This window comes from Pseudopipra pipra, chromosome 8 (assembly GCF_036250125.1).
Source record: "Pseudopipra pipra isolate bDixPip1 chromosome 8, bDixPip1.hap1, whole genome shotgun sequence".
In the NCBI taxonomy this organism is placed as follows: Eukaryota; Metazoa; Chordata; class Aves; order Passeriformes; family Pipridae; genus Pseudopipra; species Pseudopipra pipra.
Genome location: NC_087556.1, coordinates 28360764 through 28376886, shown reverse-complemented (window position 1 = coordinate 28376886; position 16123 = coordinate 28360764). Strand labels below are relative to the sequence as shown.

General features: G+C 43.9%; 1 protein-coding gene across 39 annotated transcripts in view; it reads right to left on the bottom strand.

Moving 5' to 3' along the window:
• Positions 1-13737, bottom strand: part of TCF7L2 (transcription factor 7 like 2) — a 176329-nt gene extending 162592 nt beyond the window's left edge. For 23 of the 39 annotated variants that reach the window (XR_010432352.1, XR_010432354.1, XR_010432353.1 and 20 more), the window contains exons 1-3: positions 12899-13737; positions 12485-12551; positions 12182-12306 (exon numbers count right to left, since the gene is read on the bottom strand). Coding sequence is in view for 36 of the 39 variants with exons in the window: in XM_064663317.1 (XP_064519387.1) it covers positions 12182-12306; positions 12485-12551; positions 12899-13087 (381 nt within the window). In the remaining 3 variants the exon portion in view is untranslated. The remainder of the gene's footprint in view (positions 1-12181; positions 12307-12484; positions 12552-12898) is intronic. The other 16 variants (XM_064663323.1, XM_064663328.1, XM_064663329.1 and 13 more) reach the window with 2 other exon arrangements.
• Positions 13738-16123: the final 2386 nt, after the last annotated feature.

Here is a 16123-nt window from a genome sequence, read left to right as displayed (position 1 = left end):
CCCAATTCCTTCTCGTGCCTACAAGACGACTTCTCCACTTTCAGAGAGCCCTCCCATGTTCATGCACCATGGTCACAGACAAGGCAACTGAACTAGAGGAGCACGTGCTCTGAGGAAGCACACACAGAAGTGTGCTTTGCTGAACACTAACAGGCATTTTTGCAATGTAAACTCCAAGATAAGTATTTTTTCCACAGCTTTTTCATGCTGGGGCATGACCTTGTGAAATAAAAAGAAATCTGCTTTTTGCCAAAACATGGAAAGATCTAGCCAAATTCTTCATCATCATTAAAGGGAAAATAATTGATGGGGGTGGAGATGAAGGGGAAAAAAAACCTATACAAAAATTGCACAAGACCTCTGAGCTACAATTTTCACAGTCATGACTATTTGCTTTAACCATATATCTGTAATCAGCAGCAAGACCTTCCTTTATCCTCTGGCCCATATATTAGAAATTCAGCGCAGATGCTGGCTGATCCTAGGTCTCCAGAAGAGAAGAGGGGAGGATAAATTAGGCCTACAACACTCAGAGGGCCCCAACAAAACCTCTGACCAGCCATGCAACAGGTCTTCAAGGCAATGTGATACAGAGAAACACAAGACAGAGCAACGACATCAGCCTAAATGGCTCCTCTCTCTCTCTCTCTCTGCATTCAGATGTAATGGTGAATGAAGGGACGAAACATAACACTGACTAAATGATTAAGTAAATTAGCCAAGGTCATTACCTCCCAGCCTTTACAAAGAGGAGATCGTGAATTATTTGGGGGAGAACAAATAAAAGGCAATCACCAAACCTAAACAGTTATTTAAATGGAATCAAAATTACTAACATTACACCCAGGCTGATTACTTAAGAAACTCAAGGAGCTTAGTATTTTATTTTTCCTTAGAAGTAAAAGCGTACAGGAAATTCAGCAGTCACATTTTCTTCCTCGGGCAAGAACACCCGCACTGCTCGCTCACTCATTCACTCACATTTTTCTCTGTGCAGTATCTGACCAAAAGAAGCCCAGACCGAGTTCTCCAGACACTCCTGCTTATCACACGGCAACAACTCTGATTTTTACAGTTTTATTTGGCTTGCTTACAAGACTCAGTCTCATGTAATCCACGGGCCTGATCCTTCTCCTAATAAGAGCAATGGCAAAACTCCAGCTGATCAGTAGTTCTGGACAGACCTAGCAGTGCCAAGAGGATAAACTTTAAGGGTCTGAGCCTTATTCATTCACTTTTCTTGCTTCTACAAGTAATCCCTTTAAAAATAATGGGAATGCTCCTAAGAGTCAAAGATGCAGGACTGAATAAGAGCAGAAACTGATTGAGAAATATTTGGGGTTCCCCCTCCAGCAGAGCACAAGTGCATTCTTCAAAGCATCCTCTTATTTCGGTAAATCAAGTGACAGCATCAATTAAAAAAATCAGTAAATAAAAGTAAAACGCCTGAAAATGTCATTGGAGGCAGTAAGAAGAAACCCAAGTCCTTCTTTTAAAACAAGGGCAATCAAATGATGAGTAGCTGAAAATGTGGCCACACACACACACTCCTTCATATACACATACATACACAGAGGCAGTTCATCAGAATTGAATCGGAGAAAGAAAGATGAATTTGAACCCTTTATCCCCTGTCCTTTATAAAGGCTGCCACTCAGTAAACGGAGATTGCTCTAATTACTGTGACAATTCTGCACCCCGTTCAAACAACTTTTGTGTTCTGGACAGGTTTCTCTGCGAGTTTGAAATTCTTGGCCTGAGAACCACTCTTGTCTAAAAGAGGTTTCTCGTTGCAAACGCAGAATGCAACACTAACAAGTTGTCCCTCTTTTCAGCTCCTTTCATTCTCCTCTTTTCCAATTGCCTGATTCAAGGCTTAATGGAAACTTGTCAAGGCTTTTCTTCCCACAAACCCTGTAGAGCCCCAAGGCAATCTGTGCACAGAGCAACCACAGGAATCTCATATTGTCAATTAAAATTGAATAGACACCTGATAACTAAGTATACGTTCACGAATAATATACATCACATGCATGTACACAGATTTGCCCACACAACCACATAACCAGCCAGATACCCACGTTCCAGCACACCAGCAGTGCAGCAACACATCAGTTCCCATTCACAAACACCCAGTGACACCCAGATTCTAGTCTTCACTTTTTCATTTCATATTTATTAAATTTAATTTCACATTTATGAAATTAAAAACAAAGTACTTTCAAGTACTGTAGTTGAGCAACAGAATTCAATGGAAAATAAACTAACTACATATACCAGGCATTTGGCCTTTAATAACCCTGGGGATTGCAAAGATATTTAGCTGCTATCCAGATAAAATAAGCTCTGTGGATATTCTTTACACAGTGTTTTGTGACCAATGCAGTAGTTATGTTTGTGACTAGCTCCTGTAAGTACCTTTTTTTTTTAATTGTCACAGACATGTTTTAATCTACATTTTATCGTGTAGTTTAAGAAATAAGAAAAATCCCACAGGAAAATGTAAGAGGGATTGAAGTAAACTGAGACATTGGGTTATAAGAATAAAAATCTCAAAGAACTTAACTTCCAGACAACTATAATCTGTAACTCCTTTCAAAGGGAGAAAACCTTCTTGTCAGTGTCCCAGAGAAAACAAAGGTAGAAACACTGACTGCCATCTTATTCTTCCGATGTGTTCATTCAAGGTCATACCTTCCCCTGGATTCTTTAATATTGGCAAACATTTATAATAGAGCAGTTTCAATAGCAGTCTGTTCAGCCTGGGTGTAGAACAATGCAGCATCTATATGCCGACTTCCAGACCTTGCCTATGTCAGAGTAGTGGTCCTTGTTGTATAAATCTCTTAAACCTAATTAAACCAATGCAAACCTCTTACTGTGTATGCTCCCAAACCAGTTCACTCATTTAACGAAGTTAAAATTATTCAGGCTGGGGTTTAAAGCAGTTCCAAGAGGACCTTCACTGAATACTTGCATCAGTTCAAAACAGAAATCAGTGTAGTGGCTGGTCTCCGGAATAGAAAAGCCTATAGCCTCAAACTTTTCCAGATCATGATTTAAGGAGTCACTGACTCTAGTGGGAGAGGTACGCCCCCACCTCTTCTTGCTCTATTTTTCCCTTTCTTAAAATAGGACTATTTGTTTCTATTGTATCAACATCCATATCTTCATATTCCCCAGAAAGGTCTTTTGCAGTATTTTCAGTCTGGTATTTTCTATTTCTACATCTATTTCCACATCTTCCTTTTGGACTTTTTCTGGTGTCTCGGCTCCATCACCACCACTAGTGAATTAAAAAGCAAAGAATGATTTTGTTGTATACCAGCATCTTTCACACCACAGATAGTCTGGAAGGACATACAAAGCTGTGAGATAGATGCTGGTCAAGCACATTTCATTCATACTTGGTAGCCATTAGGCATGCAATCATATTTCCCACAGAGCCTAGGGTATTAAAACCTGTTCTGCCAAGAGGGGAGAACAGTTAAGCAAGACTAACTGTGCCAGAAGGACTAACAAAATGGTTATGGGACCTTCAACATAGGAGTCCCTCCTGAATTCAGCCTCACTCCCCACCTGAATACCTGAAGGAACATCTGACCCCAGAAACAAACTGCTCTCCCATCTTCTCCTTCCTCACGCTTCCTTCAGCAAGCAGCACAAGCATTTCAAACAACACAAATCCATTCTCCACTCAAAGCCTACTTGGCTCCTATAATTTCTATCATTTTCCTGTCATCATTTCTTCCTTGCTGAAGCCAGCAGCTTATGAGTCAGAGAACAGTCATTAACTTTTACAACTTCCATACAAATCCACCTACTCATATTAGAAAAGCAGTATTGACATGCAACACAGCCTCAGACCAAACCCTGACCCTGCCAAGATGCTCCACACTTCTGTGAGAAAGTCAGATACTGCAGAAGCAGGAGCTCGTTCAAGAACGTACCATTGGAAACATAACCTTTTTTCTCCCCTCCCAAGAGCGAACAGCTATGAAGAAGCAATATATCAATACCACATTTAGTTGAATTTGGCTTTCTCAATACCTTTATCCACTGTTGAAGAACTTGGCCATTGGTTCAAGACACACGGGGCCTGATGCAAAGCCCTTCGTTATTAATAGAAGCCTTTTTTCCACTGACTTCAATGGATCTTGGACCAAGCCCAAGGAAGACAAGATTTCACAGCAGTAAGAGTGACACGCATTCTCCACATTCAAAAAAAGAAAAAAAAAAACAACAACAATACGCAGCATTTACGATGTCAATCTGTATAGCAGTTTTGTTTGTGTTTTGCTTTTTTAAAATAGGCTCTGGGCTGTCGGATTAATGCACCCAAAAAGTCTCTCTGAAGCTGGAAGGAATTACGGGCAGATACAAAATGCTATGGTGAGATACATAACGTTCCCAGTACCTCCCTCAACTAGGATATAAAGGCATCCTCTACCACAAAATTGCTTGTAAGTTGCTGCAGTCACACTTTAAAGTGTCCCATCACTATAAACTCCTCCAGTAACAGCTACAATATTACTCATGATGAATTAATTTATATTAATATGGCTATCGCGCGCATTTCCATATGAAACCCATTGTTCTGGAGCATTAATAAAAACCTCACCAAGTGAAGTAACATGGTACCCCTATATTTAGTTTGAAGAAATTTAAAATAAACACGTTTAGAACAAAACTGCTAATATCTTCAGTTTATCATAATTGGCACAGCAAGCAGAAATCCAGCTATCTTCTCAGTACGTATTTATAGCATCCCCCGTTCCCATTCATTCCGCATTTTCTTAGAGAATCTGCTGTACCCTACATCTGCAATTCATTGACTTTACAATTTACCACATGTTGAGATGGAGAGGTCTCAGCTCCATTTGAATCACTGCACAAATATGCAAGTGATTTATCGTTTTAAAACTGAAGACTGCAGAAGAACGACTCCACTTTTCCTGAACATTACTCCTTCTGGCAGACCATGAACAATTACAGCGCGTACTAATTAAGCTCTGTAAATGTGCTGTGCCCTGCTAATGCCTACCAGGCCTCAAATTTAGTTGCATGAAGTCAAACTTCAGCCAGCGACTTAACTCATTCAGCACTGCCCAGTTGCCTGAGCGTGACCCCACAAAGAATAAGGGTCGAGGGTTTAGCCAACCTAAAACAAAGGCGTGAGACTGAACAGATTTTGCCGGAAAGAATCGGGGGGGGGGGGAGATGTTGGAGGGGGTGGGAAGCATCTCGGAACGGGAGGAACATCCTTGTTGATAACCTGTTAAAAAGGTACAATACCACACCAGCTTTGCAGCGCTGCGCTGGGGGATTCAGATCTGTCCCCGGGGGCTAATAAGTCACAGCGCTCCATTGATTAGGGAAATGCATAAAACCTTCAACAAAACTGTACAGCTATTTGTGGAAGAGCTGAATTGACAGCCCCCTCTTTTTTTAAAAAAGTCAGGTTTTACATGACTTGTAGAAGAAAAACATATGGCCAAAGCAGTGCAGCTTTCCACCACACACATAACCCTGTTTTTTTCTTAAATTAGTCTCCAAGCACAACAGTAACCTAGAGGGAACCTGAAATCAGCTGCTGAAGAAAAAACTAAAAGTAATACCTAGGCATATTTAAGTAATCATATTATCTTGTTAAAACACACACACACACCCCCAGCACAGACAAGACAGCAGCACTTCAAATCTGACGGTCCACTTTAGCAAAGCATGTGTAATGGGGAGTGAGCCGAGAACAACGAGCTTTGCTGAGCAAAGCACAGTTTCTCGGGCCCCAGACTTTCCTGACACTTAAGAGTCAAACCCCAGATCCCAAGCTTCCCCTCCAACCATCCGTTCAAATACTGGCGCTTTCCCCCTGCCCCCTCCCCAAGTTTCTACAATTTCTCCTCATGCTCCAACATCCCTCCTTTGTCCTCCAATTACTCTCCAGTGGCACCCACTCTCGCTGTGCCTCCCCCCCAGTTAACCCCTCCCAAAACACCACCCTCCGAACATCCCCTCTGCTCCCCTCCACACTGACCTACACGTTGATCTCACATTGTTCCTTCCAGCAGGACACAGGGCTTCTCCCCTAAAAACTGCCTTTAACCTCAACATCTCCATTCATTCAATGCATATTTTTCCTTAACGTAGGTTTTTGCTGCTTTTTAAGAGGCCCTGTTTTATACACAAACCAGTCTAATACATGTATTTCCAAGCATCCATCTTTTGCATAAAACCTGATGTAATTTTGTCTTCCCTCCCCAGCTTAGTGGCATGTCAGCAAATTAAAGGACATTTCCAGGTGTCATCTGTCTTTAAATGTTTGCTTGTGTCGGTATCTAGGAAATACTGCGCAATATTACTGCTGACACCTCTGCAAAGGACACGAGCTGTGCTAAACTTCCCTCCTTCAGCCTGGCTGCATCACCCACTGCCCAGCCTCTACAGCATCGCAAGTGTTAATTATAAACTTCGGAGCATCGTAAAAAAAAAAAAAAAAAAAAAGCACAAACATAAAACAGCAGTTGGGAGGAGGAGCAGAAATATTCTTTACTTTTAGGTGGGGAGAGAAAGGATTTCCATATCTCCCCCACACACCCCCAGCACCACACTTCATCTCTCATTGCTTATAATTAGTGAAAGAAATTTGAGCCACTGCCAGTGTCTGTGGACCTTGGATATTATAAGGCCAGCGTGGCGTCAAATATCTTAACATTCATAAGTGTTATAGGCTGTAAATAAACCCCGTGGATTTATGACCCTGCGGTGCTTGCCAGCAAACGACTGTGGCACATTTCTTTCAGCAGACCTGTCGAGGTGCAAGTTTGCCTTTGGTTGTAAAATTAACCATTTCCTTCACAAATGTGCCCAATTAGAAGTCAAAGTTTTAAGGCTTACTTACATATTTGCCAGAACATGGGACTGAGGAGACACCAGGGGGAACACAGCTCGAGACTTCCCCCAAAACCTCACAACTCCCTCCAAAGCAAAACTTCTCACAACAGCCCCAATGTGCAAGGCAAGTGTCTGGTTTCACCAAAAAAACCTGAAAAAAACCCCAAACTGACAACCTGACCGCTGTTGCATTTATCTGTGCCTATCACCAGCCCTCATTTTTGGCTGCTTTGAGGCTGGGGGGAGCAGGCGTCTCCCCCGGGGCTATGCCTGGAGAAGGATCTCCTCCCTTCCCCCAGGATAATGTCATCTGCTTCCTGTGTAGGAGAGCATTTGCTAAATCCAGGTTGTCTCATGCTTAACTGCCAATAATCCAACTTCCACATAACTCCCAGACAGCTGGGAAAAGGTCCTCGGAGTTTTTAGTCATGGTACAGAAACACACGTCCACACTAAAAATCTGCAGCTGTCCTTTTTCTCTACACCACATTTTTTATCTGATTTTGGGGCCCAGTCATGAAAGTCTTGACAAATTTAAAACATTTTTACCTACATTCTGGTTTACAAGCGCCAATGAAAGCTACAACATGCTCCTTCCCCCCCCCTCCATCTTCAGCTGACAAATCAGCACATATTTGCTTGAACAAAAAACGAAGGGGAAGAAGGGAAAAAACAAACCACACCACCCCACTCAACATCCTCAGTCCTTGTATGAATGCATTCAAAAAACCTGGAAAGGCATCTACTGTATTTTTTTTCAGTACAGATCAGCCACTGGTGCACCTATTAAAATTGTTCGATTTCCAAAGCAAATATTATTTTTAATGAAGTGCAGTCCTGCAATTATCCTGTACACTCAAGTAACAGTACTGCATTATATTGTTTTGCAAGGTCCCAGAAACATGAAACTTTTCTCTAACTAATTTTCATAGCCCCCTAAAGAGAAATTGATGAAGTAAGCAATGCAGCATTTGCTCCATAACAAAATCTTGGGGGGGGGAGGGAAGAAAAAAAAGAGACAGAAAACAGGGTAAAATTAAAAATAAATCAGCTTCTTTACTGAAAGTAAGTTAACAAACAGTCTGTTTGCCACTGTATACCAGCTATGCTAATGCTATAGTAGAGTGATTCAGCAATCTACCTAATTAAGCACGAGGAAAGTTTCTTTATGGAGGTTCCATTTGATTTACACCACAGGATCATCAGTTCTTATTTAACAGCTTGTTTTTACACAAGTCCAGAAACTTTATTAAAAGCATGTCCACTCTTTCTTTTTTTTTAAACAAAGCAAATAATTCACTCTCCACTGAATAGCTCTGTATCATAAAGTACCAAAGTGCTGACATATTAAGTTGTATCTACATTATTAAACTAGTTGGTGGACGTTAATACTATAATCCATACTGCAGACATTAAACCTCAACCATAAAGATTAGTAAAGAATTAATATTGTCACATCGAGACTGAAACCTTAACACTCCAGCCATAAATATTTCTGAAGGAGATGAAAAACAATTAGCATAAATACCAAAGAAGGGCAAGAACACCTGTTCTTTTTCAGGGCGATAAGCATTTTATTGTTCTCTATTTAAAATGTAATGACCTGTGTAATTACAGTAATATTACATTGTATTGCAAGGGCTTGGAATGTCACACTTTGAAAAGTGTTGTCAAAACAATTGGAGGGAGGAAAAGAAAGGACCACCATTAACCCTTCACACCCCAGGGTCTACAGCTTTTGTATTAGGAAGGATTATGTTGTTTGATAAAGGAAAACACCGATTTTTCGAGCCAATTAAAGAAAAAATGTTTCTTTCTAAACATAAAAATCGAGGCAAGGGGGCTGTTCTTAACCACAGCTATTCCCAACTCCCAAACTTCAGGACCAAACACAAGCTTACCCCTAACAGTCTCACTCAGCCAGCAACAATTTAGGAGAAAGGAAGATGCAACAGCACTAGTGAAAATAAGAGCATCTGTCAGAAGAGTTTTCTTAAATCACGACACATCTATTTGCTCACTGAAAGCATTAACCGAGCTCCAAATTTAGGCTAAAAATTAAATACACCACTTATTCATTTTCCAACTCTGAAAGGAAAACAGCCTCCTTTATTATCCCTAACAGGCAGCTACCCCACTGCCTCTGCAAGTGCAGGGATGGAACTGGCGCTCTCAGATGCGTCACTTCATTACTATTTGACTAGACCTCTACTTAACACACATCTATTCTTATAAGCGAGCCACAGTATTCTATCAATAGCAAGATAAATATGCAAAAAATCTTTGACTTTTAAAAATAAAATGATTCCTATCAAGCTTGAGAAATAGTTTGCAGTATTTAAAGCATTATCCTTGAGATAATAGATTGTTCATCATAAGCAGATTTTATGATACTTCATAATTCTTCACATTCCTAAAGCAGTAAAGGAGAAAATGCTGCCCACAAGTTTGCTCTTGAACAGACAATTACAGGTACATTTACAAAACACAGTAATCCCAAATAAAACAAAAATAACAAAAATCCAGGAAAAAAAAAAAAACACAACAAAAAAAACACACCCACTGACTTTTAAGATTCTACAACAGCAAAAGGGGAAAAAAACCAATTTTGCTACATATCTGCATCACCTCTTTACCTTGTATGCTCTGACACTCAACAAATATGGCTCCAGGAAAAACTACATAAATAAAAATAAAATTTGTAATTATGCAGAATCATCTATACCTTTCCACCCTGTATTTAAAAATAAAATAAAATCAAACAGGAGACAGAAAGATCTAGTTCATCTGGAATTGAAAGCTGGTACAGCAGAGAACTAGAATCCACCTAAAAATAGTGTGTGACAGACAACAGCTATCCCGCTGAATCTTTATAATATTCTGCTCTCAGGCCTAAATAAACAACTTTAATTTTTCCTGGCTATAATTAAGTGGCAGGCAAACAAACAAGCATACGGAATGTGAAAGAATAAGGTTAAGAAGATAGGAGAAGGTTGCTGGAGCCTGGATGTGGAAATAAGAAAATTGCCTATTGAGTGTGGAAATATCCTTTCAGAATTCATCTGATAACACAAGCAGGCCACCTGCTATACCAACAATAAACCAACCTGTAAGCTTTTGTACAGCACCTTTAATTCACACAAACCCAACATTCCTACGGAGGCCTTTTCTAGCTGTGGGGGAGCAAGGGGAGGAAGAATACTCCAAGAGAGCTAACTGCTGAAGGATCCTATCTCCACATGCTAAGCTAAAAAGGATTTGTAATAAAGGTAATGAGAAAAAAAAAAGAACTGTAGTTGTTGTAAGAAAAATGCTTTAAGAAAAAGGCAGCAGAGGTGTGCTTCCTATTAGTGTACACTTGGAACAGTGGAACGCACTGAAGGTAAAAAGGAGGAAAAAAAAAGGAATACAAAGCTTCACAATTCATAATAAAGTGATCTGTAACAAAGATTGTTTTGCTATCCGGACTCCGGTACTTATGGAATTCGGAATTTATCACCACCATCCCTACACATGTGGGTGACCGTATTCAAAAGAAAAAAATATAATGCATTCAGCCCCTGAATTCCCCTCCCCATCATTACAATTGCAAACTGCAGTCACCTCTCTGCTACTGTCCCAGAAATCACCTCCTCGCAAAAAGAGCCTCACAAGCTTCCAAAACAAAACCGTACCACAGCCCTAAATATATGCAATGTCAGAAAACCTTCCTCATAACCTCCCTGTCACTCTGCATTTACTAATCTGTCTATACTGACGTTTTACTAAGTGAAAACAAAACTGACCCGATGTTTAATATTTTAATGCTTTAAAACACTTGTAGATCTGATACACTGAAGTTGTCCAAGCCCTAAGTCATTAGTACGGCTTCAACATCTACCCAACAGTAGATCTATTATTGTATATCGCTATCTCGTGTTACCACAAGGAAAAAAAAAAAGTGTATAAACACACATGGTGATGGTGGGGACGCTTCAGATTCAGAAACACCAAGAAGAAACAAAATAGCAATGCTAAAGCCATCGGTAGGAGTAACTGATGTCTGGAAGTTCCAGTGGATTTGACCGTTTAAAATGAAAATTTTTTAAAACTCTTTTAAGAGGAAAGAAAAGGTGACACTTAAGAAATCTGATGTCAGAGCAGAGCACACCGTGGGTGACACTACGAGCGAGAAAATAGCTGGGACTGCAAACCTACCAGCACACCCCAAAGTTTCCTGGGATCTGGGCTAAACCTCGCTCTAGCTGCAGGCACACGCAGACCTGCATCCCTGCCACTGAACCCCGACTTAAGCAGCAGGAAAAAAAAAAGGCAAAAAACCACCAACAAAAAACCGGACGCTTTCAGCAAACTGTTTTCCTGCCAGCATACTTCCAAGAGGAATTTTGCTCGACTTGTCTGATTATTTTTTGCGCCGCTGTTGTTGTTGTCAGAGCCAAGCGAGGCGAGTTGTTTCCGGACTCAGCCCTGTGCCCTGAGCCCGGCTCCCCCCGCCCCGGGGCCGCTCCCCGCGGCACAGCCCCGGCCCGCCGGGCAGGGCAGCCGCGCTCGGCCCCCGCACGCCGCGGGGCGCGGATCGGGGCGGCCGGACCGGGCTGAGCCCGGCTCAACTCGCGGCACTCGCGGCCCGAAGGGGCACAATGAAATCGCCGCTCCTGCAGGCCGGGGCGGGCGAGGGCAGGAGAGGGTTAAGGGGGAGGAAAGGGGAGGGGGAGCCGGCCCAGCCGCCACGGAGGAGGGCAGGAGGCGACGGATCACCATGGAAAACGAGGAGTTTGGACGAGCGGATCGCAGGCTCGGCTGGGAGAAAATAACCCCCCTTCCCCAAGGATGGGAGAGAAGGGAAAAAGGGGGAGGGGGAAAAAAAAAAAAAAAGGCAACTCCTTGGGGGTTTTTTGAATTTATTCCCAGTTTTGTTCTGAGGTGTTGTTTGGAATTTGTTTGCTTTGCTTTTCCCTCCCCACCCCCCGCAGGGGGAGGTTGCGAGGGCTCCAGAAATCTGCCCACAAAACTGAAAGTAAAAAAGAAACCAAACAAAAAGAAAAAATAAGGGGGGGGAAGGAAAGAAAAAAAAAAAAAAAACGGAGATGGCGAAGTGTAAACAAACCCCCTCCCGCCGCGGCCCGCGGAGTTTGGAAAGTTTGCGGCGCGGGGGAGGGGGCGGCGGGCAGGGCCGGGACGAGCGGGGCACCGGGAGCGCGGCGGCGGGAGCCAGGGGAAGGACTGGGGGGGGGGGGGGGGGGGGGAGGGAGGGAAAGGAAAGAAGGGGGAAAAAAAAGGCACTTACCGTTCTCGCCGTCGGAGAGAGCGATCCATTGGGCAGATACGGGCTGCTGAGGTCGGGGATCATTATAAAGGGATAACCCGGGTATGGTGGGCCCTTAAACAACCCTCCATCTTGCCTCTTCGCAGCTAACATGGCGGGGAGACACGAGCGGGAGCGGGGAAGGAAGGGGGCAACAGGGGGAAAAGAAGGGAGGGGGGGAAGGAAAACTTTTTTTAGCAAGTGTCCCCAAAAGGGGAGCCGGGCGCCCGGCGGAGGGGCGGCGGGGCGGGCGGGCGGCGGTGCCGGCCGGGCCCGCGTACTCACCTTCCTCTAAACTTTCCCGGGATTTATCTCTGAAAGTTTCGGACCGAGGCGGGGGCCGCCGCTCCGCCTGGGAGCGAGCCGGGGGTCGGCGTGGGGCAGTTGGGGAACACGGTGGTTGGGGTAGGGAGCATGTTTTTGGGGGGAGGGGGGAGAAGGGAGGAGAGGAGGAATGAAAAGCGAAGGAGAAGGGAAAAGGTGCGGGGAGAAGGTGGAAGGAGAGAAACAAACAGAACAAAACAGAAGGCATCGTTACAAGTTGGTGCCGCGGAGAAAAGTTGGTCGCCGGCGGGAGCAGGACCCGGCGCGGCGCCCCCGGCCCCGGCCCCGGCCCCGGCGCGGCCCCGGGCGGGCAGCGCGGCCCCCGCCCGACCGCCCGCCGCCCCGAAACGGCCCCGCGGGGGGCTTCCCCCGTACCTCCGAGTCTGAGGAGCTGTTTTGATTCGTTTCTGATTCATTGACGAGAGACGACTTGACATCAGCTAAATCCCTCTCCGCCGAGGAGTTCTCGGAGATCTTCTCCTCCTGCTCCCCTTCGTCTTTGAAAGAGATCAGTTCATCGTTGGCGCCCAGGTCGTCCCCTCCACCGCCGTTCAGCTGCGGCATTTTCCTCCTGCCTCACCCCACCAGCAGCAATTTTGCAAAAAGGGGAAGGGGAAAAACAAAAGAAGAAAAAAAAAAAAAGGAGGGGAATGGGGGGGAAAAAAGGAAAAAGAAGAGGGGAGGGGGGGGGAAAGTTTGCACCAAAAAAAGAAGAGTCCAAGGTGAAAGTTTCTTTTTTTCCCCTTCTCTTTCCTCCTGGGGAGGGGAAAAGAGGGAGGAGGAGGGGAGGGAAATGTCTCTTCTTTGCTCCTTTGCACCAGTGACTTTAGGCTTCTTCCTTTCCTTCTTCGGGATTTTCTCTTTCTTTCTTCCCGGGAGCTGCTCGGCGTGCGCTGCGCGCACACGCACACCCGCGCACGCACTCGCGGAAAAATTAATAATAATAAAAAATATATAAACCGTGGGGAGGGGGGGCTGCAGGGGGGTAAAAAAAAAAAATAATGCAACAAACCAAGCCCAGAAGTCAGCTGTGACGGGGGGGCAGTCGCCGCGGATATGGGGAGCCTGTGCCGCTCGGGTTTGAGTGAGTTGAAGTTGGACTGAGAGCTTTTCAGTTCAAAGGCGGCGCTGATTGACAGATAGAAAAAGGGGGATCGAAATCCGGAGGAACGGAGAAGTCTGGGATCCGGGATTATTGACAGGGAGCGAGAAACACACCAGGCACTTAATGAGATGCAGGAGGGGGCGGGGGCTCCCCGGTGACGTCTGCATAAATAAACAGGTCTGGGGCGCGGGAGGGGGAGGAGGAGGAGGGTGGGGGAAGTAGGAAACTAACAATGATCCTTTTTGGCATGGGAGCGGGAACGCGAGGGGAGGGCCGCGGGGGCGGGGGCGCCGCTGGGGGGGCCGGGACGCAAAAGGGGTGGAGGGTGGAAAAAAAAAAAAAAAGGAAAAAAATTTTTTTTTTTAAATTGGTGCGCTGTAGCCCAGAGCTCCGGGACGGGGGGAGCGAGGGGAAAAGCACCCGAACGGGTGTCCCTGTCTCCGCGCTCCGGGAGCGCCAACTTTTATATTCTGGGCATTAATAAACATATCATTCCCCCGAAGCCCGGGTTCTCCTGAAGGATGTGTGTGTGCCCTTATTATTTGGGTACATGTGACGGTAGGGTGGTGGGGTGGGTGTTTTTTTCAAACCGTTAACATTTTTCATGCTACTCGTTGGAGGTGAGAAACTCCAATCATAATAAACACTAGAATATAGTAAAAGCCTTTTTTTTTTTCCAGCAGCACTTGCTCCTTGCATTTATTATGGTTATAACACGCAGGATGAAAATGTGCGAGATCACTCGCTGAAGATCAGATATTTCCAAATTATCTTATAGTAAGGCATAATGTTTTCTGGTCCTTGATGTAAAAAAAAAAAAAAAAAAGGAAAGGAATGTGACTGCTAAGAAGTTAATTAGCATGGCAGGACGGAGAATCAAGGACTCCCAGACTTCAGAAGTGAAAAGTTGTGGTGGCGTAAACATCACGCTGCTGGGGGGAATCAAAGTGAAAGCGGCTGGTCCCCGCGGGGGGGGGGGGGGTCCGGGCTCGGGTCCCCGCGGGGTGCGGGGGGTGCCCGGTCCGCTCCGGGGCTGCGAAAGTCACCGGCCGGGCTCTGCCTGCACGGCAACAAAATGGGGAGCAGAGTCATGCGGATGCAAGAAATGGCATCCGTTCCCCCGAATCTAATGTGGCGAGGGGGAAGGGGGAAACAAATTGATCTTCCAGCAGTGACAAATTGTAACAATGGACGAGTCAATTGGAAACTTTAACATGGGCAAGGAACAAAAGGAGGGGAGGGGGACTGGGGGGGGTGGGGAAGACAGTAATTTCAATGGGAATTAGTAAATTGCCTAATGGAAATGGTGTTTGAAAGCAAGGGACAGGCTGTACTAAATAATCCAAACATTCCTCCAGAAATCTAACCTGCTGCTCATGCTAAGGGTCATTCAGCACATAGGGTTTCCAAAACAAAGCCAATTTGTCATGCAATATTTAGAGAGTTTGGGGGGTTCAGCTAAACTGTCTTGTATAAAAAGAATAATAAAAATAATAATACAGAGATCGACAAGGCTAACACGAATTCTCAGGCATTAAAAAGTTCACATAGAAATTTGCATACTAAAGGGAAAGATGCAGACAAAATAGAAATAAAAAAATCACTGCAACTTACAACTTTAATATTAATCAGTAAAGCAGAAGTAGAGTGAAAGGAAGCATGAAAAGAAGTAAAACAAATGTGTACATTTAATCAGACAGGATTGCATAGGACACAAAGAACAGGGCTAATTAGTCTCAGCAGGTAGGGACTAACCTTCAGACTTCATAAATAAATAAGTCTGTGAACAATGTCTAAGTGGGGATATGGAGACAGAAAAGGGATTATTTTAAGACACCAAGTAAAAACATGACTAATGAAATACTTCACTGTTAACTCAATGTACAAATGCATTGAACAGTTTCTTTTTCCACTGGTCTTTTGACTAACTTGCTTTTTACTTTCAGAGATTTTACTAAATAACTGTCTGTGGGCATGCACACTCCCCATTTGCCCCTGATTATGCACTTACTATCTTTGCAAACTAGTGCCTTGCAGAGTGACATCTTAACAAATATTCTCCATTTTTGTTTGCTTTTTGCTTTTTAAAATGCCTTTATATCCCAGAACAATATGAGATTAGAAATACAAATGTGACAGACTCCTATTTACTTTGCAGGGCCATGTGTTATAATTTGACCCAAATGAACAAAAACAGTTGCACAGTTTTGTTTTGTTTTTTGAAGACTTTTTCACAACCTGCTATGAATTTTTTCTTAAACAAGCACGCTTTTGCTTCAGTCCTGTTGTAGTTGCTAACTACTTAGTAAGCATTATCAAAAGTTGATGTGCAAGACAAGACAGACCCAGTTGTTGCCCAAACCTGGTTGCAGAAGGTAGTCCTGATTCTGTAGAGTGTCATACGTTCAAGTACCATCACTGACAGACTATTTGTGAGGGTGATGACACACCTGAACTACTCATGCAAGTAATGTTACTCACATGAGTAAATAATC